Genomic DNA, 23,979 nt, shown 5'->3' with positions numbered 1-23,979 from the left:
AAAAAAAAAAAAAATTTTTTAATCCTTTTTGATGTCTATAGGATTTTTTTTTTTTTTGCATTATGCTCTGGCCGCAATCTTTAACGTTTACCTAAAATCTTAGCAGTTTAAAAAAAAATGTTTTCTTTTAATTCCAAAAGTTATCTAAATAATTGATCATATCAAACAATGCATTTATTCAACAGGTGTTAATGGACACACCGTTTGATAACGTTTGTTTTATTTATTAAAATGAATTTAGACAGGTATATTTCTGGAAATCGTTGCAGACAAGGGGTGACGTCACTTAATGTAAGAACCTTCCAATAACAATGATTATCGCAAAGACAAGAGATGCCTAAATACCAAAGTTATAAGATAATCAGCAAAAAGGGAGTGCCAGAAAGGGAGTGCTGGGAAAGAAGCCACTGGAATAGGAAACTATTTTACAATGAGGTATTAAAACAGTGATGGAGACCTCGAGACTAATGAATCAAATAAGCTGGCACAAAAGAAGCAGGAAATAGACCAGACAATTCTGAAGAACAAATACGATAATAGTATTTATAAAAAAGACTGAAACCAGCAACATCACGTCCGTGAGAGAGGTTGCAATGAATAAAAAAAAGGTGGGGACCAATTAAATTACAGATACGTTTCTGCACCCCTACCAAGAACCTTCAAATAGGACATATTCACTTACCTAAATATGATGGCAATACTCATAATCTAATAGATTTGTAGAGATAAAAAAACTAGTCTCAAGTGTAAGAAAGTGTTTAGAGCGATATAGAGTATAGATTTCACGAGGAGTATAAAGAGTAACAGACCTAATATGTGAACTTGAGGAAAGAGTTTATTTTTATTATGATTAGATGAAAAGAAAATTTACACGATTTCTTGCTACTCCCTGTTCTACATTTTAACGGAATTTGGTAAATTCGACTGCACTGCTGAATTTAAATACAAAAAAGCCTCGGCCATTCTAAAGGGCGACCCACTTAAAATGATCCCGATCTCTCTAATCTTTCTCTTAACGACCAACTGACACCACAAGACAAAATGCAATTCTTTTTTCCAATAAGATGGCGCTACATGCCACACGTTTCACAGATCATTGACGCAAGTTCATGACCTGTTTACGGAAGAGAGAACAATAAGCAAAGGGTTATGGCCACCACGTTCCCCGGACTTGTCATGTGATTTTAATCTTTGGGGGACTTAAAAAAAAAAAATGTTTATGCAAATCCTCACAATCTAGACCAAGTAAAGGAGAGCATTACCAACACTTATCAGGAGAATCACTAAAAGATCTACAGTCAGTATATGCAAACGTTAAATGTGCCCAGAAATGCATAGATGTCAACGGGGAGCACTTTCAGCATCTTTTATAACAGGTTATTTAAACAATAAAAGAATGTTTCTCCTGTCTACTACATTTTTTCTGGGCTACTTTTAAGTGGGCCACCTTGTTTCTGTGGTATCTCTACTCCCGGTCATTTAGCCGCATGAATTTTAGCTCATATCAATCGATATAAATTAGTGCTTACAGCAAATCTTGTGCACTTAAATATGCTAACCGTAATAAAAAAAAAAAAAATACCTTAACACAATTCAATTAAAGTTAAGATTAAGTACCGAATTTAATTTCTGGTTGCAGTCATGCAAACAGCTACAGGGCTGGTGAATCGGTTTCACTTGAGTTTGTGGTAAGGTTCAGGAACGTATCAATAATTTGATTGGCTCCACCCCTTTTTAACTGCACCCTTTCTTTCATACACAGACGTGATGTTGCTAGTCTCAGTCTTTTCTATAGATACTATTATAACATGTGCCCTTAAGTGATCTATTCCCTGCTTCCTTTGTTCAAGCTCGTTTGACCTCTGGTCTTCAGCAATTCGTTGTTTTAATACGACATTGTAATATAGTCTCCTATTCCAATAATTTCTTTCAAATGACTGAAAGATTGTGGAACTGTTCTTGCTCGCTGTTTTTCCCCCTTTAACAATAGTTTTTTGTTTTTTTTTTAGACGTAGGTTTATAGGACCCCCCCCCTTGCAATCTTATGTTCTTGCTAGTTCCTTACATTATGTGGCTTCATACCTTGTCTGGAGCTATCCAACGGAAGTCAACAATAGCAGCATTAGCGTGAACATGACACTTATACATATTAATAAAAGCAAAGGAAAAATATTTAACTACTGGAAAGAATAAATGTTTTGCAAATATGATTGAACAGATGATATTTGAATTAAATGACTTGTAGAAAATATGAAAGCATTAACTTGCGAGTCCATAACAAAATAAGCATCTAATAAAACAGAAAACTTCTTATGAGACTCAGTCCTCATCATAGGAATCTGAACATTCTATTGTTGGCATTGGTTCACCGGATATATTTCTTTTTAAATTTATTTTATTTTTTTTTTATTTTCTTCCTTTGAAGATTGTAACACTGGGTATGGGTGCAGCCAAACCAGCTGCCAACATTACCCTGCTTTTTATTGAGAACAACTGAGAGCTCTTTTTAGTATCCTCGTTGCTCCCTTAAGTGCAATAGCCTGGATAATTCCTTCTAGAAAGACATTGGAGATAATGGAAGGGATCACATGAACTTGGGACATCCAGGTCGTAAGTCCTTGTCGTTAACTACTGGACCAGCGTTACCGCCCATGAGATTCAGTGAGTCTCAAGTAAAGCAGGTCTAGTGAGGGTACTTGGAATTGCTCGGGACAAAAGTGTAACCTCTCTCTTTTCTTAAACTCTACAATCAGCAAAATTCCATGACTTAATGTAGAGGTTTCCAGATTTCTTCAAGTTATCTACTCTAATAGATTCTTTTCTCAAACAGCTTACCTTTGGGATATCCACCTGCTTGCTTCATATCTCTATCTATCCGTCTATCTCTCTCTCTCTCTCTCTCTCTCTCTCTCTCTCTATCCGTCTCTATCTATCAGTCTATATCTGTCTATATCTATATCTCTCTCACACACACACACAAGTTTATGTGTATTATGAACAAACATCCTGCTGCTCAATTCCCCACTTATGAAGTTTTCATTTATTAGCCTCTTCCAGGAATTGAAAGAGGAGAAACGGCTAACTGAGATAAATGCAAAACCTATTCGTTTACGCTATTCGTGTGTATATAAGTTTACATATATTTGCGAAAGGAAGAGATTATTTACGCGACAAAGGGGAAGAGATGCTGTGTGGATGGTAGAACGTCTCTACATCCAACCCTTTCGAACTGTCGGGGTCAAAAGACAAGATTCAGTAGTTTGGGAATTATTTAGATTTATAACTTGCTCCATCTCAGATAATATATACTGACCTAATTTTGCTTAGCTCGCGTGTACTGCGAAAATTTGGACAAATACTACAACTCTGGTGTCGACTGACAAAACTTTCATGGGCATACTAGCAGGCAGGCAGACCAGGCGTCGTCCGGTAGTGAATGCACATCACTATGCTCGAGTGTAGAGGGTAGAGCCATTCTTGTAATAGAAAGCTTACCCCCCCCCCCAACACACACAAGCAAAAAAAAAATAATAATAAATGGATAGCAAAATAAATAATTATGGTAGAAAAAAGAAAATTTGTCCAAAACACAACATCAATCTAATCAAAGATTTGAATTGACCTTTACTCCTGAACTTATGGAACACATACATTAAATCTGTTCCCAAGGCTGCTGGAAAAATGGTGGTATCCTTCTAATGATCCAGTAGATATCTCACTGCTGATGCAATTCTCTATATAAGAGCCAAGTACGTCCAAGGATGGAGTACTGTTGCCACATCTGGGCAGGAGCTGCTAGAAAGGACTTATCCTGCCTTGATAGAGTTCAAAATAGACTTCGTAGCTTTGTGGGGATGTCCTTTTCTCTTCCCTGCAACCTCTATCTCACAGAAGAGATGTTGCGAGTTTGTCTCTGCTTTATCGTTATTTTCATTCTATGGACCCACCTCGCCAAACTTTCACAAGAAACACCGGTCTAGCAGTAAAGCACTATCACTAGTTTCACCCCACTCGTTATCTGTGCCTAAACATAAACGTAGATTCCATGAGAAAAGCTTCTTTCTTAGAACTGCACGCCTGTGGAATTGTCTTCCGTTTTTTCTGCTTTCCAGCTGACTACAATATGGTTGTGTTCAAGTCTAACGTAAACAAGTTTTTGATGAGCCGTTCCATATAAGTTAACAAATTTACCGAATCTCCATTACTAACGGTTACTATATTGTCCAATTTCTACTGTACACTCTTTAACCCTTATCCTCGAGTGGTCTCTTGACCTTGATAAGTGGTGATGCCTATGTAAAAAAAAAACAAAAAAAAAACAGGTAAAACAGTATTAATCTAACCAGAATTAGCAGGGAGTAGTTCCGATAAGCTATGACTGAAAAATTTCAAGAGATCTAATATATTTTATTCTGTGATTCTGGTACCTGATTAGTTATTTCCCTTTCCAACAAATATGATCGTCCAAAACTTCGTGATCATATCTAATATTATACCACAAATATTTTTTTTTTTTTAATTTTTTTTTTTATTACATTTTTACCCCAAACAAGGCACATTGCCACTTTCGTGTAGGGGGCTACTATCAGGGGAAACATCTACTGGGGTACTATGTAGGGATTAGGGCAGCGAGATGTTGGTTCACGTTGCACTTGAACTTATGCATGTCAGTACAGTTGGGGAAGCAGTGACCTGGAATGGAATTCCAAAGTCTAGCAGTTCTGGGGAAGAAACTACTGGAGTAGAAAGATCTTTTACATCTAGGGATCTCTACAGTGTGGGGGTGGGATTTTGCAGCTTGTCGGGTCTGTCGAGGGTGTTCACGTCGTGGGGGCACAAGTGCTTGCAGTTCTTCAGAGCATTCACCATTATAATACTTGTAGAACAGGCAGAGGGATGCAACGTTTCGACGATGGGACAGAGGCTGAAGTTTAGATGCCAGTTTAGGGCCTATCAGATTTGCGACTCTCTTTTGAACCCTGTCAAGGAGCGAGAGACTAGTAGCCGATGCACCGGCCCAAATATGACAGCAATACTCCATACATGGGCGAATAGTGGCCTTATAGAGGTACAGGATACTTTCGGGTGTTAGAAGTTTTCTAGCACGGTAGAGAGAGCCCACCTTCCTCGCAGCGGCCCTGGTAATGCCCTCGATGTAATTGTTCCAACTCATGTTTCCTGTGAACGTTAGGCCAAGGAGCTTGAGAGACGTACTCTCAGATAAAGAGTCGTTGGCCATTGCTATAGGTGGTAGAGAAGGTTTCTTGTAATTATTGAATGAAACCAGTTTTGTCTTGGTGGCATTGAACGTTACCATCCATTTTTGTCCCCATTCCACTACAGATTGGAGGTCATCCTCTAGTGTTTCTGCCATTACTTTAGATATATGTTCATTTGTTTTCCTGTCGTGCCTGCTATAGAGTGTGGTGTCATCAGCATATATACCCATCTCAGAGGCAATTTTGTCGGGGAGGTCATTTATGAATATCAGGAACAGCAGAGGTCCAAGGATAGATCCCTGGGGCACTCCCGCATTTATATCATATTGTTTAGACGTACGACCGTCGAGGACAACCTGGATTTTTCTCTTATCTAAGAAGGATTTAATTATGTTAAGTATTCTACCAGTGATACCGTAAGATCTAATCTTCCTGAGGAGACCCTCATGCCATACCCTGTCAAAAGCCGCAACTATATATTTTTCACTATGCTCACATATGATTTTCCTTTTTACTGCCATCTCACTATTCACGTTTCCTACCCGCCTTCATCCTCCGATAAAGTCATAAGAAACTGAAATGTTCGAAAAGACTGAATTCGTATCTTATACATAGTTTAAATTCCATAGAAATCGGTTAAGTTTTCACAGGGTAATGTATCCACGAGTTACTTAGAGGTGTGGGCACATAGATATTCAGCAGAGAGGGTAACGAAGAAATTTGGGATACTTAGATTAGATATAGTTTCTAGAAAAAATACATACGTGGGTCGATCGGTAGAACTGCTGACTATAAACGCGGTGGTTCTAGGTTCATTCCTAGGCTTGAGAGAGGTGCTAGTCTAGCGGCACTGATGAGTTGTGATACAACGAAACAGTACTGTGTGTCGATGACTACAAATATATATATATATATATATATATATATATATATATATATCTCCTAGCTTGAGGTAGTTGCTTGTCTAGCCGCACTGATGAGCTGTGAAACAGCGAAACAGTACTGTATGTGGATATATAGAAAAAGACAGAAAGAGAAAAAGAGACCGGAAAGACAAAACAGAGAAAGATAAAAAGCTAGTTGCTTCACTACAGTATATAACACCCCCCCACACACACAACTAAATTTATTTTGTACATTCTCCTTAAAATTGCTCGAATGTTTCTAGTTTTGCTTTATTCGTAATTTCTGTACTTATCAATCGACATTAATCTGATTTAAAAATCGTGCCGAGGCAAATATTATGAGAAGATCTTATTTGCCCCAAATAATTTGTCTTTGAAAAAAATACCCGAATATATACAAAGTTTCTCATGCTACAGACGTGTCAAATTTTAATATTTATGTATTCTGTGCCCATCCAAATTCCAGGAACTTTCAAGGGTCATTTTAAAATAAACAAATGTTGGCATCCATTAAGATTATATACGTTTAGTCATTTTTCCTGCTTATCTTTGACGACTCAGAATGAGAATTTTAAGACATTTTATCTGCATTCACAGGATGCTTTGACCTTCTATGAAAGAATTTCGATGTCTTTTTCGTATGACATATTTTTAATATATATTCAAAGGGCATAAAGGAAAAATCGCATGAATATAGAAATGGAAGGAAATACACAGATAAAGAGTGGGGGGAAGAGAGAGAGAGAGAGAAGTGAGGCAGAAAGATAGAGGGAGAAAAGCAGTGAAACGGTAAGAGAGAACAAGAGAAAAAAAAACGCGAGACAAGAGGGAAGAGCGGCGAGACAAGAGGGTGAGATAAGAGAAAAAAAAAAGAGACGAGCAGTGAGACGACAATAACGCCGTTAGACAGAAAGAAAACGAGTGAGACAGAGAAATCGAGAGAAAGAAAGACATAGTGAGGCAGAAAGAAAACGAGAGAGAGAGAGAGAGAGAGAGAGGGCGAGGGGGGATAAGTAGTGAGATAGAGAAAGTTAATGATATGACGCGTTCGTGAGAGGGGATAGTGTTCCGCGCGTGCGAGTGAGAGGATGTGGAGTAACGATAGAAAGGTAGGGTAGGATGGCACTAAAACGAGAGTTCGGGAAGCGCAAACATTACCAATAATCCAAACCTTGTTTGTCTATTTCTTCTGCAACACTATCCAAATAGTGGTAACATTACGAAGTTTTTATTTATTTTTGTGATGAGTCGAAGACCCTGCAGCGTTTTTTTTTTTTTTTTTTTTTTTACTCGGTATGAAGCTAGGACCATAACCACTAGACAACTTCCATCTGATGAGAAAGTTTGTAAAATTTATGTTTGTTAAAACAAAGACTTTAAACTACTTTGCCAGTGCCACTTATTAATCAAGGATCTACATGATGGGTGTGATCTGGTAGGATTTGAGAAAGTGTATTGCATTCAAAATCACAACAAAAAAATCTGCATGAGTGAAAACGAATAAAAGTTTCTAAATTTTTGTAGATGTCGATTGATTATTCGTGTTCGTTATTTTAACGTTTCGGTCGACGTAATCCGACTTCCTTCAGGAGTATCCGGTCTAACTTTGAATTCTGTTTGACGAACTTGGGAATACGCATGAAATTTCGAAGAAAACCCTTTATTTAATCCAGGTGGGTAGCATACTCTCGTTCCGTTAGTCAAAACTGAATAGAAGTACTAATTGGAAATTGTATTTTTTAGTGTCGCCCAAACCGAGGATTAAACCGTCAATGTGCAGATTCTCGAGTTCGAAATTTTACATCGACTGAAAGGTTGTGAAAATGACACTCAAGATGAGTAGAGTAGTCCGAATAATAATTAGTGTTTATTAGTAACACAATTTACCTGACGTTGCTTTGGTGTAAACATAGTCGGGCAGAGAAAATGAAAATAAATTTGTTAATGACTACCTGTTGCATTTAATTTTTCTTATATGATTAAAATCTTAATTGCTTCTAAGTAGTATTACTTCAACAATCTATATATCTATAAAAGTGAACGTGTGTGTGTGTGTGTGTGTGTGTGTGTGTGTGTGTGTACATTTCCCTACGCAATAACTGTCAATTTTAAGTCTACAGACTCGAAATTTGATATACAGGGTACTGAGATTTGGGAAAATGTTTGTGGTCCGTTTTCGGACAGAAATTTGTTAAGGGGTCAAATTTCAACGATTTGACCTTTAAGAACTCTACCAAACTCCTCCGACAATTTTAGGTCTAAACACTTGAAATTTTAGACATAAGTTAGATCCATGTCCAGGGAACCTAACTTGATTTGAGCCCAAAAGAATAAATGTTAAGGGACCAAAGTCAAAATTGACCGCTTTTTTCTTTTGTTGTTCAACATACACTGCCAAACACCCGGGCAACGTCGGGCTGAAATGTTAGTAATATAAAAAATAACGAACGCTTGTATTGACTTCAAAAACCAGTCTGCATTCTTTGAATGTCAATGTGTTATTCGCTTCTTGCATAAATCAAGAATGTGAAATAAAGTATTTGGAATAGCCTATTCAAGTGCATAAAAAAAAATTAGGGGAAAGGGGCATTCTATACTCCAATGAAAATGAAAAATGCCTAACAAATAATAGCAAGAACTGTAAAAATAAAGTAGTTACAGTGTAAGTAAAAAATAGTTATTAAAAAAAACAAGAATTCCCAATGTAGGTCGGTGGAAGTGTTACTACATCAGAACCCGAGTGAATATACCTATGACATCCTGTATTGATAATTATGTCAAGAGGCGCTGTTCGGACGGAAAATTGTAAACAAATATTAAAGCGATGGACATTTTTCTGAAAATATGCCTCAAGAGTTAGTCTAAATCAGTGGTTTTCAACTTTTTTTTTTTTTTTTACTCATGGACCCCTTTTCCCTTCTTTTTATCTTGGTGGACCCCTTCATAACTATTGGTCATAAGACAATCTTTTATTTTTCACTAATATAAATTTTGAGGTTTTAATAATCAAAGAAATATTATATAATTAAGCTTTATTTTTAAATGAAAACTAATTTAATGCAAATAAAATATTCTACAACTATAATAATTATAATAATGATAAGTAATAATAATCTAAATTAGTGTGATAATTCTTTACTAATATTTTATATTACAATATTACAATGTTTCTTCCATGGTCAAGCTGATGGAGATCAGAGCTCTTCAAGCAATTGAATTCACTGCAGCATTTATGTACACTGGTTAAAATTCTGAGTTGATTTTCTTCATGGACCACCAAAATATCGTTGTAGATCCCCATTTTATTATCTTTTACCAGTGTACCCCCAGAAATATTTCATGGCCCCTAGGATCTATGTGGACCCCGGTTGAGAACCTTTGGTCGAAATGGTTGCCAAACAGTTTTGCATATTCAAGTTTTATATAGAAAACTATAGTCGTCAAAGAAGCATAAGAAACATTACTTTATTATAAAGAAGATTGTAACATTTTTATTATTGGAATCCTTTTGAAACGAGTAATTTATTTTTTTGTACACTATTATCCCCATCTAGTTATTTCACAACGTTTCGGCCAACTATTCTTCTGGCCTTCGTCAAGGGTGATGGTCCGCAAATAAATAACTCATCTCAAAAGGATTCCAATAGTAAAAACAATATACCATCTGATAATGGAAAACCAGATAAAAACTTGGACATATAAGACCAAAAAATCCAACCTTGATCGGCCCGTGGGGCACTAGAAAGATAGGTTGAATCTACGGTTCCAGGTGAGCATTGTCTGAAGACAGCGGTTTCAATCCTACCCAAAGCCGGTCAGATGCTTAGTTGACTAAAAATTGGCGAGACGATACAAAACTTAACACTGCCAGATAAAAAGTACCTTCGTATAAAATTTCATAAAAATCGGCCCAACCGTTTTCGAATCCATAGGAAACGAACTCTCACACAGACAAAGTTCCTTTGATATAATAGAGATACACATGTATTCGTATACGTTCTTGAAATGTGGGGCGACTAGACTGTAGAGGAAATAGTTCTTCCTATAAAAAACTTATCGAATACAATTATTGTCAGAAAAAACTGACAAAATCTCATATATATATATATATATATATATTAGTAAGTTATGAAAATAACTATGGCAATTAAGCTACACAGAATATTCCGCGTTTCGTCCACGCTAGGATTCTTCAGACATATAAGTTTTTTTTAATGATAATACAACAAATATTGACTTAATGGACTACCGATAGTGTTCCATCTCATAAAGACCACGTGTTCCGTTGCTTAGAGTGTTTGAAGTTTTACGGATGAAAGGATAAACACCTCTCCAAAATCAAAACTCAGAAGACAGTTTACGAATAGGTTTATTGAAATTGAAGATAAAAGAAAGCGAAGGTCTTACACCGAGGAAAGAAATGTCGAGGCAGTAGCAGCGAAGGCCTCGTGATGGTCGCACCATACAAAGGGAAAAGGAAAATACCGGTGTCAGCGGCGAAAGGTCACAAGTTGTCCCCTCCAGTGAGGTAAAAAAGAAGGACCGAGTCACGATAGATAGTCTAGTCTTACTTTCAAGTTAGTTACAAAGTGGTGATTTTTACGCTTAGAAACGTAGATATATTTTCGAAAAAAAAATTAAAAAAAAAAAAAAGAAAAAAGACTATAACGGTGAATTTTTTTAATTTACAACGATGAAAAAAATTTAATTAAAAAAAAATTTTAATTAAAATTTTTTTTAATTAAATTTTTTTAAAACAATTAAAATTTTCATTTAAAAAAAAATTAAAATTTTTTTAAGAATTTAAAAAAAATATCAATATAAATTTGTTAGCTTTTTCCTTAATCTTCAAATTTTCTTTTGTTTTTCTTTTGTTTGTCCTATCCTTTTCTCATTCCCACTAAATCTTCTTCGCCCACTTTGTTTTGTTTTGTTCTTCATGCAGGCTTATCTTGACACTTCAAGACGCAGTTATTACTTAAAACAAAGAAAGAAAGAAAGTAAACAAAAAAAAAAGTTTTCAATGAGAGCATGGCCTGAACCACAGGTCAAGTCTCAACTTGAGAAAGACATAATATTGTTTACATTCTAAGAACGGTGTCAGGAATCTCAGAACATTCTGACAAATTATCTCAGACTGATGGCATTTCCAAAGATTCTTTTCGTGTCCCCAATCTGATGGCTTTCTCGCTAAGATAATTACAACTTCATGTTGAAAATATATTTGGCGAATTCTTGAAAAATGTTAAAATGATCAGAACTCCTTGTCTAGCCTTAGCGAACATTCATGACGCTTCCACTTAATTAAATTATACCTCCCTCCCTCGCCCCCCCCCTCGCAAAAAAAGAAAAGATGGACAACTAGTACCAAGCAAATAAGCATACTAGCTACGGCTAGAATACGTCTTGTGCCTATATTTAGTTCAGCAAAAACGAAAAGTTGTAAAATAATTAATTTTTAACCATCACCGACATCACTACGAATATACCAGCCCACCCTCTTACATACGCCTATCACTCCTCATGCGTTGATTTAATACAAATGTCCGTGTAATCTATCACATAAAAGGAACTGTATGCATATGCGAGTTCGTTCCCTACGGACTCGCAAACGGCTGGGCATATTTTTTATGAAATCTCATACAAAAAAGGTACTTCACGTGCCTGGCAGTGTTAGACAGGCTTTGTATCGGCATGTCTTTGACAAGTGATTTTGACAAGGAACAGTATATATGGCTGAATTGAAAACTATTGTTTTAGACATGTTTTGTTTTTAATGTTTGTTTTATAGTTTGTGATTTAGTTTGTATGATTAGAATTCATAGTTTATTTAGTGTGGTGCAAGTTATTGTATTATTGGTGTGTGTAGATAAAAGATGTCTGTTTATGAGAGAAGGGTCTGGTGTATATGATTTTTGCTTATTTATCCTGGAAAATACTTGTGTAGCTCTTTTTTTTTACCATTAGACGAAGGTTAACTCTCACACCATAAAAAAACACCATCTATAATAATTATTACATATAATCAGTCAATAAATTACATAACATAAATGCACTCATTTCATTTCAGTTACACATTGATATTTAAATTATAACATTTGTCTCCCGCCCTCCCCTCAAATATGAATTGCATCATAACTTTAAATATATTAACGGCTATATGAAGTTATTTAAACAAAAAAAAAAAAAAAAAAAAAAAAAAAACTAACTCTTTCATAACGCTATGCCCCCTCCTTTTGGGGGGGGGGGGCTGGGGAGATTTCCAACGACTTTTTCCGTTTCTGAAATGGAACAGGGTCATACATTTCATTACATCAAAAATATATTTTCAAATATTTGTACTGGTGTTTTGTTTTCTTAATTTCATTCATCCGGAGGAAGTGTCGTAATAAAGACGAAACGTTGATGAACGCATAACTTAGTTTGTTCCTTTTTTATTTTTCACACACACAAACCATTTTATGCTGTCACATGTGGTTTGATTCATGTAATTGCAGAAAATATACTTTCCCGTTTTAGCAAGACGTATGGGCACGGATCTTACTAGTAATATTTATATATATATATATATATATATAATATATATATATATATATATATATATATTTTAAATTATTAATATTTATTGAAAAAATATTATATTTATAAAAGAACCTTTTATATTAAATTGGAGCCCTATTTAGTGAATTGGGAATAAAGCGGCCAATTAGTACACCTGCACCCTTCCAAACTTCCTGTTTGTCGAATACTCTTATGGCTGCTGATTACAACAAGCCAACTTCATAAGTGTCTAAATTCACTTCCGTTTCACTTCATGGCTGAAAGGAAGAATCCTAGCCCGCAAAGCAAAGGTTGGCTTCGATGACAGTTCAGCGACCAGCAGTAATTGATACTTCCTGTACTGATGATTCCATACGCATGAAATACTAGGATCTATAGGTGTAAAAAAAATGAATTTCAAAAAATTATGTATATATCTATGTATATATTTTTTATTTATTTTGCATAAGTGTAAGTTGTGTTGCTACGCAATCATGAACATATTTCGATCAGCCAGTTATAAGTAACTAGAGACCTCTTCAGGCGATATTGCTAAGACAAAGAGTTCGTAATGAAAAAAAGTTCACAGCAGATCTTGGTCAAGATATAAGTCAACATGATATTCCAAAATATTTTTTTTTCACTTATTTAAATGCCGTTAATTATTATTTTTTTATATATATCATTTGAGTGCACTCTCTCTCATATATACATGTGTGTATAATGAAATGTGACACATGAAACATCTCGTTTTATTCTTTTTTTACACCACAAGAATGCCAGAAATGAAGCCCCTCTTTTGTTCAATCAGAAAATTGCCACGATTAAAATCGTTGCTCACAAGTGAGGGCTCTTCAGACCCAACCATAAAATAATGATTAATCTTCAGATTTCTTAATACTTACAATCATTTGGATCCGGCTGTCCGATGTTTGAACCATGAGTGTCACCAAGATGGAAAAGATATTGTCCGGGAATATTTATGTTAGAATTTCTGGAAACAAAACAAAAGAATCCAAGAATTAAAATATGTTTGTTGCAAGTTTAATGAAGATTATTAATGTGGAGAGAGTAAGCCGCAATAGAGATATTGAGTGGTGCAGATACCGAGAGGGGTCGGGACGCAAGACAGATACCGGGAGGGGCCGGGACGCAAAACAGATATGTACACATATATACAAACAACGCATACATATACGAACACACACACACACACACACACACACACAGAGGTTAATTTCTAAAATAAAGTTAGTCATTATCTTTACTGTTTATAGATATCCGGTGTAAATGCTGACATTACAATCTTGTAAAACAACAAAATAATGCAATACACACGCACGACAAACAAACCTAAACATTATCTTTAATGAAGCAAACATATCAAGATAGTGAAAAGGTTAAGAGAAGCAATTCATGAATTAAATAAGATAAATAAAAAAGTTACATGGAACTTTATTATATCAGACCAATAATGATGAAAGTGAGAAAAAAAAAATGGAAAAAGACCTCTGCAGGCCATGAAGTTTCTAACCGAAATGCTTCTCAGAAGAAGAAAAATCGACATTATTAAAAGATAAGGTTATAAATATTAGATTAATAATGTAAAGTGTAAGGGACAATAATAATGGGTTGGCTGTTTTTGTTTTACGGCATATCAACCCTTTTCAGGTTATTTAATGCCGAATCCAGTGATTTTGAAGAAAGAATTTTTTTAATAGAATATATTTATATATTTCTTTGCAAGTCTGTTTCTATTTTAGTTGGGACCCTAACAGGTACTACCACTCCAGGTCAGAGTGGACCTGGGAGCAATAGCAATTAAAGGGTGGCTCCACACTCCCAAAGCCCACAAGCTGGAGCCTCGCCATCGGATATAGTTTAAGGTCATATCCAGGACCCAAAATAATCGGAGCTAATGAAAAGAAATATCGAAAAGTAGGCAGAGGAGTACAACGAGAAAATTGAGGGGAAAAAAATTTAGGTACAGACAAAATAGAAAAAATCTGAAGCTTTATAGGTAGTCCAGCTCGAGTGCTTGAACAAGTAATCCAGGTAAGATGACTGTAGTCTAATACAAAATCTTGAGATTGAACTTATTTTTTTTTTTACACAGGAATCACCACTTATCAAGGCCCGGAGGCCACTATAGGATAAGGGTTAATGGTATACATAAGTCAATGTGATTATAGCGTGGGGAGGGGGATAAAGGAGACATGAAGTGTAACGATTTCTTCATTGAGAATAGATACACATAAATAATCACAACTACAAACGCAAAAAAAAAAAAAACGTCAGTGTCAGATACAAAGCAAAAAAAAAAAAAAAAACATCTGAATAAAAAAGATACAAATGAAAACCGACAAGCACATTCGTGCATATGTAAACACGCACACACATGCACGCAAAACTCACATAAATAGGAACATAAAATTATCTCAAAAAAGAAAACAGAAAAGATACTATTATATATTTCTTTAACTATATTCCGCCTTTTATTCATACCAACCCTTTAATTTATGAAGCTCAATGTAATTACAGAGCATATAACAAAAGTCTATATTCCAAATTTCAAGATTTTGATCACCTTACCATTTATTCCTTTAAGTCTGTTGTACATGAATTGTACATGTGAAATATACTTAAAGAAATAAATGGTAAGACGGTCAATATCTTGAAATTTATTGGTCATATATATATGGGGGTACAAATTAAAGAGGAAAGAACTAATAAGAAAGAGGAAGGTATAAAAAAATCAGGAAAGTAATCTATATTACGATACATGGTAAGATAGAAGTGGAGTAACTACAATTCTAGAAAGAGAGCATAATTAAAAAATTTAGATATGCATACATAGGGATAAATAAATGAAAGGGCAAAAGATGTAGAAACTAAGATAAAGCAGAATATGGTGGTGGAGTGTCAGTAAAGGTTAAGTGAGCATATTTAAATTTTCTCTTATGCTGGCAATGGAAAGTAAACTCATTCTTGGAATTAACCACATTAATGTTTTGTTTTATTTTTGGAAGAGGATATTATTAAAACTGCCTGTGAAACACAGTTGGCAGAATTTAGATTGCGAGGGTGAGGAACGTTTAGATTTTTTCAAGATGGTCGATTTTAAAGAGAAATGTAAGTTATTTTATATAAGTTTAACAGGCGTATCTAATGATGTTGGGGTATTATCTTTGGTTCTTTTAAGGGAATATATGCGAGATGAGATGTGTTTCTTAATTGGAAAACTGATACGCTGATATAGGTGAGAGGTTTAAGAGTGGTATTGATAATGAAGAGAAGACGGTCCAATGAAGTTAAAATTGGTAGATTGACTGGTAAGATCAAATGGAGGGCTATAATGGTTGATGGATTCTGGAAAAAAGCTATCAATACTAATAGACTAGATGAGTTACGGTCTTGGTTATTATCTATAAAATTTATATTAGATAGAAGGGGAAAGTGTAAATTATTATTTATACTATCATTTAGTAATAGGTGATTCCGTCAAAATATGAGTAAATAATATCTGTATGCAGTCATTATTAAAGGGGCATTAGTGGGAGATTTAGCAATTGCAGTTAAACGAATTGGTATCAAGTGAAATGTCAAATTGGGCCTGATTAATTTTTCTATTGTTTGAATTAATAGTCTGTACTAAATTTGGCATAGTGGAGAAAGGCATTTTCAGTGTTTTATTCAGTTGAATTATATTTATGAGGATGTCTAAAAGAATTTAAAATCTTAAATTCTTCAGGAATATTGTTTTTTACATTACTATTGTAAGGAATGTTAAATCATAAATTATTTTTTTCTTTGTTTCCTAGGTCGTGTATGTTTCACTTGTTTATTGTTACTATTTTTAGAGCCACTAGTTCTGTTTTTAAAGTCTGTTTTACTAAATCACCATATTATGAGTCAGCAATGCCCATGTGATTCTTAGGGTTATAAGAGTTGCAAAAGTAAAAAGTTCCTTGGGAATATTTAGAGTTAAAGAGGGCATTGTAATAAAAAGTAAGAACTTTGTTTAAAGATAGATTTGTTGGCTGAGAGTTCAGGGATTCTATTTTATACAGCAGGAAAAGCTTTGAAAACTCATGGGAACGCATATGTCAGAGTGCAATCTGGTCTAACCAAAGATAGCGAAACATGTGCGAATCTCATTAAGCTTTCAAGTAAAAAATGGTGGCATGGGGCCAATTTATGGACCTTGAGAATAAGCAAAACAACTTCACCTTTCTTGACCTTTTGTCTTTGAGCAATGTGTTTTAGTAAGGATATAGTTTCATGGCAAGTGCTCGACTGAGCTTCAATTTATGTCCCCCTGCAGAACATTCCCAACACACACTCACACAGCTACAACCACCAACAATTTTCCTCACTTTCTGTGCATACCTAAACCCAAAACTGTCCACCTGTGGAAGAGTACCGCTGGCCTGCTCTTCAGCTGTCAACAACCTGGTAGTCTTCAAGTCCAATGTAAATAAGTTATTGTCGAGTCGTCCCCTAAAATAATCAAATTCTACCTAATTCCCACCACTAACGATCACTATGCTGTTTTCTAAGTGACCACTTTATGCTCATTGACGCTTATCCTTGAGTGGCTTCTGCATCTTGTTAAGTGGCGACTCTCTTATAAGAAAAAAAATTATGGATAAAATAAAATTTTGAAAAAATATCTTGATATTTTTAAGTAGGATGACCCCCTAGAGTAAATGTGGTATTATGGTGACCAAGATATTCCAACTAAATGTAAATGTGGAATACAATGTTTTTCGGCCCTGGTTACGGGATTTGCTACTGCCTTCAGGTGTTATTTATGTTATTTGATTATAACATGTATTATATATACTGCACTGGATTTTGTTACTAATTTTTAATGCCGTATCCCGGGGTTGTGCTGTAATACAAAGTATATTTGTTCTGATACTCCGCTTCATCTGTTTTCACTGTTTGGTTGGTTGGTTGTTTTTGTTTTACGGCATATCAACCCTTTTCGGTTTATTTAATGCCGAATCCAAAGATTTTGAAGAAAAAATTTTTAATAGAATATAGTTGTTGTCAAGTCGGTTTCTATTTAACCCATAGTTGGGACCCTAACAGGTACTATCATTCCGGGTCAGAGTGGACCTAGGAGCAATGGTAATTAAAGGGTGGCTCCACACTCCCCAAAGCCAACAAGCCACCACTGGATATAGTTTAAGGTCATATCCAGGATCGTTTTCACTGTTTGGAGACAGATGAAAGAGATATCCTTCTAGATTTATTTGTTTTTATTCCAATCCAGAGTACTTCTTTTTGAGGAGCTGAAATTTTCACCCATATTAGAAGTCAACATTGTGTTCAACTTTCCCCTTATGAGGAGGCAATAAATAGGCACGAAGCAGACAACAAAAAAGTTATCTTTTTTTTTTTTTTTTTTTTTTTAAATATAGTAGTAGTCGCTTTCTCAACCTAAAAAAAAGAAGCTAATAGCTGCGGTGCTTATTCCTGATTTAGTTGTGTTTGCATATTTGCTGACGGCCGGCCAGACTATGGGTATGACTAGACAAAGGATTGAACTCTAAAGATAAAAAGCCACTAGTCCTTAAAAATTTGGATGACTTATTTTTATCAAAATTCAAATAAGAATTCTAGATATAAGGTTCAACAGCATTATATTTTGATGATAATCTTCCTGGATGTGGTATGGAAGTAGTGCAAAACTGTTCTGTTCAGAGAATATATTTTACTCGTCTAGGAACAGGTATTTTTCTAGTTTAATATAAATCTTTGATATTAATGTTGATGATCGTCACCGTGGCAGTGGTGATGGTCATGATAGTGCAATCTTGATTATTTAACATGAAAATGTTACAATATTAAAAACTACATAAAGTTCAACATACCTTCTTGTTAAATACTCCACATTGCGAGGGATCAAGAATAAATCGAGCGATATAGAGAAAGAAGATGGACCATCCTCTTCATCTTTGTAATAGCCAATGAAAAGACATCGACGGTTCATCCATTTATTTTAATTTTTTAATTTTTTTATGACCATGCTTATATTTAAATTTGACATTTTGTTTTTAACTAGCCTGGGTGCCCGCCGTTGCCCGGGCGTTTGGAGGTGTGTGTTGAAAAAAAAAAAAAAAAAAAAAAAAAAATGGTAGTAGGCAGGCAAGCTCGAACCCGTACCGTGAAGGAGGAAAACATTAAAAAAAAAAAAACTAAAAAAAAAAAACGTGACATCTTTATCGTTGCATCCATTGTCAAATGGCGAAGGTTTAAATTAAGGCTAATCAATCAAAAAGAGGGGATGACTTTCGAAAATATCGGCAAAAAAGCGACCCCTCCCTGTTGTAAAGTGCCCAGTTGAGGATGAAGGAATTAATGTTTTTGGCCAAATCTACTATATCTGTCGTTTGGAAGGGTTGAGCTACAAAACGATATCAATCTTGTGAAAATCCGTCGCCTCTGTCGAAAGTTTTAGGCAGACATACAACATACAAACATACATACATACATTTAAACAGACAGGTGAGATTTATATTATAGACTAGCGAGGGGTACCTGGCGTTGCCCGGATAGAACCTGAACTGTAGAGGCAAAGTTGTAAATTAAAATGTGAAAAAAAAAAAAAAAAGTGCGACGGCTTTAACCATTCGGCCACCACGAGATGCTAATGGAAACACGTTTGAATTTATTTAATTACTTGGATTTGGCAGGTGCACGTTTTAATGACTTAATGAGGTCAACTTGACTGCGGAGTAGCATTTCATTTAGTGCGGGGGAATGCTTCCCCCTCCCCAAGACGTTGGGGGTAGGGGGAAACATTATAGAAAAAGGCCTAACCTACATGCGGTGAGCGAAAACTGTTGAATATTTATGTTCCAGAAGTCGAGCAAATTAAATAGACAGGCGAGCTCCGTTGTTAACTCTGAGATATTACGATTTACATGTGATATAAAAAAATTTAAAGAGTTGTTAGGCGACCGACCGCTTCTCTGAAAAAAGCCTTTCTTGGACATACACAAAAAGCGAACATGCATTTTCGCTTTTATATATATAGGTTACATTTTATAACTAAATAGATGCAGATTTACTGATTTTATAGCTTTTTAGAGGCCTGGGGGTTACATTTCCCATTCGAAAATTAAAACTGCTCATCCATATTGACCCATATAAAGTGTTTAGCTGGTCAGTGCACAAATTATAATCTACATATAGATTCAAAGAACTCAAAATCAATCATCGTAAAAATATGATGCCTCCATTAAGTTTCAAAAGACAAAGGATACCCCCTCTAGGGGCAGCTGCATATGTAATTGTGAGGCAAGTGTTACGCAATTTCCAACCACACCTCCTGGATCGGCACTGTTTGAGTCCAGTGGCGAGGAGAAGTCCAGGACGAATGGAAACACTGCAGAGATAAGCAGAGAGCACATACAGCACCTGGAAGTCCCAAATGGTCACCCATTTAGTACTGACCAGGTTCAACGTTACTTAACTTCGGTGATCCAGCAGGAACTGGTGTGTCAACACGATTGTGCCGTATATTGTAACAATATCGTCTACATAAACAGACAGAAAATATTTCAAACTTGAGCGTCAAACACAGCCACACAAAATATTTCAAACTCGAGTTAAACATGAACGCAAATGATATTTAAAATTTTGACATTAGATCCAGTCATTTTAATAATACAATCTATTCGTTGACCAAACTGATACATTAACCCCCCCCCTCCGTTTTTGTCTGCTATGCTTAAATCTAAAAATAAACATCTTTTTCTATTCTAGATTTAACTTTTATTTATACTAGAGGCTAGTTTTGAGGGCCTTTCTAGTTTGGGGGCTTCTAAACTGCCCCCCCCCCAAGAACTATGTTAGAATAAATTTTGTAGACGCATATATTTACCTTGCGACATTAATTCCACGGCTTGTTCCTGAATAAGGCAGTTTAAGGTGGCGGTATTCCGATCCTGAACTGAATCCCATTTGTGCTGGATGATTGGCAAGATTGGATTTACTTTCGCCTTTGATCCAGTTGATACCATTGTCTGCATAGTTAAAAAGCGCATAGGAGTCTTGGCCATTGGATCCAATTACCAACTGGAATGTGTTGATCTGAAATTCAAAAGTTCATGAGAATAATTCATATCAAAAAGCAACGCTTGAATTTAAAGAAAGCGAAACATTTTTCTGTGGCAACCCCTATAATAGGGTCAAAAGACCTAATATCGTCATTGGACATTTATATATTGATGAATGGTATTCAAAATATATTACCAAAAGTTAACCCTTGTAAACATTTTATTTGAAGATGACAATGTTGCAGTTTGCAGGGAAATACTCCCCATGGTACCGTGTTTCACAGATGGTAAACACTTGCAAAAAACTCGATTAATGGAAATTCCACCTGATGCTAAGCACGCAAAGAAAGAAAAACTTCTTTTTTTTTCAATGTGTTAGAAAGACCTTTGTAGCTCGGCTGCTGCACCTTCCACGGGGGTGGGGACAAGTGTCACTGGTCCTTGACCATCTAGTCTCTCACATGTGGCTCCACGTTGCCATATCCTGCTTCTTTGCTTAGTTGGCAAGCTAAACCATGTGAGGGGGCGCCACAACTCCTATAGCAAACTCAGAGTGTAGCCCGACAGGCAGGTCAGTGTAATACTTCCCACTGTCTAGCAGCTACTGTGGTTGAGCTGGTCCCAGACACACTGGGACCACCATTCCTCTAGAGTACACCAGTGAGATCAGAGAGGAGGATATTGATGCCTGGGCAATTCAACTTATCAATACTCAGACTTGCGCCAAGGAGAGACAACTTAGAAAGCTAGAAAGACGCATTCTGATTATGAAAAGAATCAGATCGGAATTCAGATCAAGCACTTGCATGGAAGCAATGGTAGAGTGGAATATTCATCGTAATTCTTCCAAGGCCATGCCTATAACAGGCCAAGAGATCTAACATTAGAGGCAAGATTTCCATTCATTCAGTAGAAATCTTTTGAGTTGTTAACACTTAACTCTACATTCTCCGTAAAATTTACTTCTGAATGGATTCTAACCCATAAAATTTATTTCAGCTGAGATTCTGTATTATATCAGAAAATACATTTGGATTAGAAGTCTGAGTATCCTGTGAAAGGTCCAAATTGAATTTTGATAACTTTACTGATTAAAAAAAAATAAAAAATAAAATAAATAATAATAAAAAATTAAAAAAAAGTCTTTCTAAAACTTTTTCTCTTCTTTCTCATACACATAATTGCTTTATCAACACATTTCGTCAATCAGCCACCCAGATCCAAATTAATTAATAAATTGCACTCAGAAAATACCTGAAAATCGACTTAAATAAGATGTTTTATTCCAGCAATACATTCATGGCCCCGAGGTGATTTCCTCAGCATCTGATAAAGCACAACACCTTTGCAAATAACTAATGCCGTGACGGTTCAAATATTTTTCTCCCAATTCCGATACAATTACCGATTCAGATTCTTTTATAATCTCTAAATATATAGCTAGATGGTTATTTATTTATTCTTTTCCTTTTTGGATTACTGAATAAACTTATGAAATGTGTACATATTTTTATTTTACTATATTGATAGTTTAAAATCAATAACTATTACGTTATGTTATGTACCAGTAATGGAAAATTAAATTTACAAAAGAAAAAAAAAATCACCCTCCCCAAAAAAATGTTTCTGAATTAGCAAGGAGACCAGACATTGCACAGGATTAAATGAGTATCAATGGGGGTTTTACTCTTCCGATATTTTTGTCATTGAAATTGGTTAAATCGCCCATTTTTCAACAAAATCGATTGTCTGCTCTAGTTGGGAACCCACCGCAGCGCACTAGGAAGAAGCTTTACATACCTACTTGCAATGTCAGTTCACAATACATTGTAGTCTACATTGCACTGTAGAGAACCTAATATTGATTTTATAAAATTGTTTTTATATAATGACTTGAATGAACATTGAAAATACAAAAATCAAGCTCTAAACAGAAACATTCATTTTGAATGCGCCCCTGTCATACCAAAGAATCTACTGTTAATTCTATAAGTTGGTCTGGTGCGGTGATAAAACTTCTCAAATGCATTGGTAATGTTAAGTTGTATAAATGTGTTAACTTTGGTACAAAATCGAATTGTCCCTTAATAGGATTTTTTCGATTATCGATCCTTAAAGACATTCTGATACAAAACTGAAGAACACCCTCCAGATACAAAGTACATTTGTATGAAATTTTTTTTAATTTGGCCCACCCGTTTTGGAGTTAAGAGGGAACTCTACCTCTCCACCTTTCTTTTTTCTCTCTCACACACACACAATAAGTAGAAATTTATAATCTGTCCAGGACGTTGCCAAACTTAATCATAATGCCAACAAAGCAACTGTTCCTGACAACATTCTATTGTTCTCAAGAATTTCCTGTCGGAACTAACTCCTATTTTTGCAAAATTATACACTCGTTGCATAAAGGAGAAAAGTTTTCCATTTCTTTAGAAAACTTTACTGGTCTGATCAGGCTCACAAATATTGATATGCTGTCTGCATCTCAGTACAGACTGATCAGAGTGGTCATAACTAAGTTGTTTGAATTTGTGATATTAATAGATTGTCAGTACCTCTGCAAAAACAATTTACGTAATGACAAGCAATACGGATTTCATCTTGTAAGGTCAACTATTGGAGGTGCTGCATAATGAAGACAAACTGATGAGCAAACAGGTTAGCCAGCCTTCCCCCCTCCCCAGAATATTATACATTTTTCAACTGACAACCATTTCATCTCATTAACATTTATCACTGAGCACATTTTGGCCTTGATATATAGCGACATTAGTAGGAATAGTTTAAACACTCAAAAACCTGACACCATTCTCGTAGGCATTAAGGGGATGGAAGTGCAATATATGTTTGCAATGATAGAAACAGAGACGAAGGGACAGAGAGAGAGAGAGAGAGAGAGATACAGACTGGGCAGGGGTCTTCGATACAGATACAGACTGGGCAGGGGTCTTCGATACAGATACAGACTGGGCAGGGGTCTTCGATACAGATACAGACTGGGCAGGGGTCTTCGATACAGATACAGACTGGGCAGGGGTCTTCGATACAGATACAGACTGGGCAGGGGTCTTCGATACAGATACAGACTGGGCAGGGGTCTTCGATACAGATACAGACTGGGCAGGGGTCTTCGATACAGATACAGACTGGGCAGGGGTCTTCGATACAGATACAGACTGGGCAGGGGTCTTCGATACAGATACAGACTGGGCAGGGGTCTTCGATACAGATACAGACTGG

General features: G+C 35.7%; 1 protein-coding gene across 1 annotated transcript in view; it reads right to left on the bottom strand.

Moving 5' to 3' along the window:
* The window catches only part of LOC145268427 (uncharacterized), a 346,335-nt gene that overhangs the window by 114,745 nt on the left and 207,611 nt on the right, over positions 1 to 23,979 (bottom strand). Inside the window, exons 4-5 of the mRNA XM_080123988.1 lie at positions 20,562 to 20,770; positions 13,570 to 13,658 (exon numbers count right to left, since the gene is read on the bottom strand). Coding sequence (XP_079980114.1) covers positions 13,570 to 13,658; positions 20,562 to 20,770 — 298 coding nt within the window. The remainder of the gene's footprint in view (positions 1 to 13,569; positions 13,659 to 20,561; positions 20,771 to 23,979) is intronic.

Source organism: Euprymna scolopes, chromosome 43 (genome assembly GCF_053919585.1).
Source record: "Euprymna scolopes isolate OS-2025 chromosome 43, ASM5391958v1, whole genome shotgun sequence".
Taxonomy (NCBI): domain Eukaryota; kingdom Metazoa; phylum Mollusca; class Cephalopoda; order Sepiida; family Sepiolidae; genus Euprymna; species Euprymna scolopes.
This window is presented reverse-complemented; position numbering and strand designations above follow the sequence as displayed.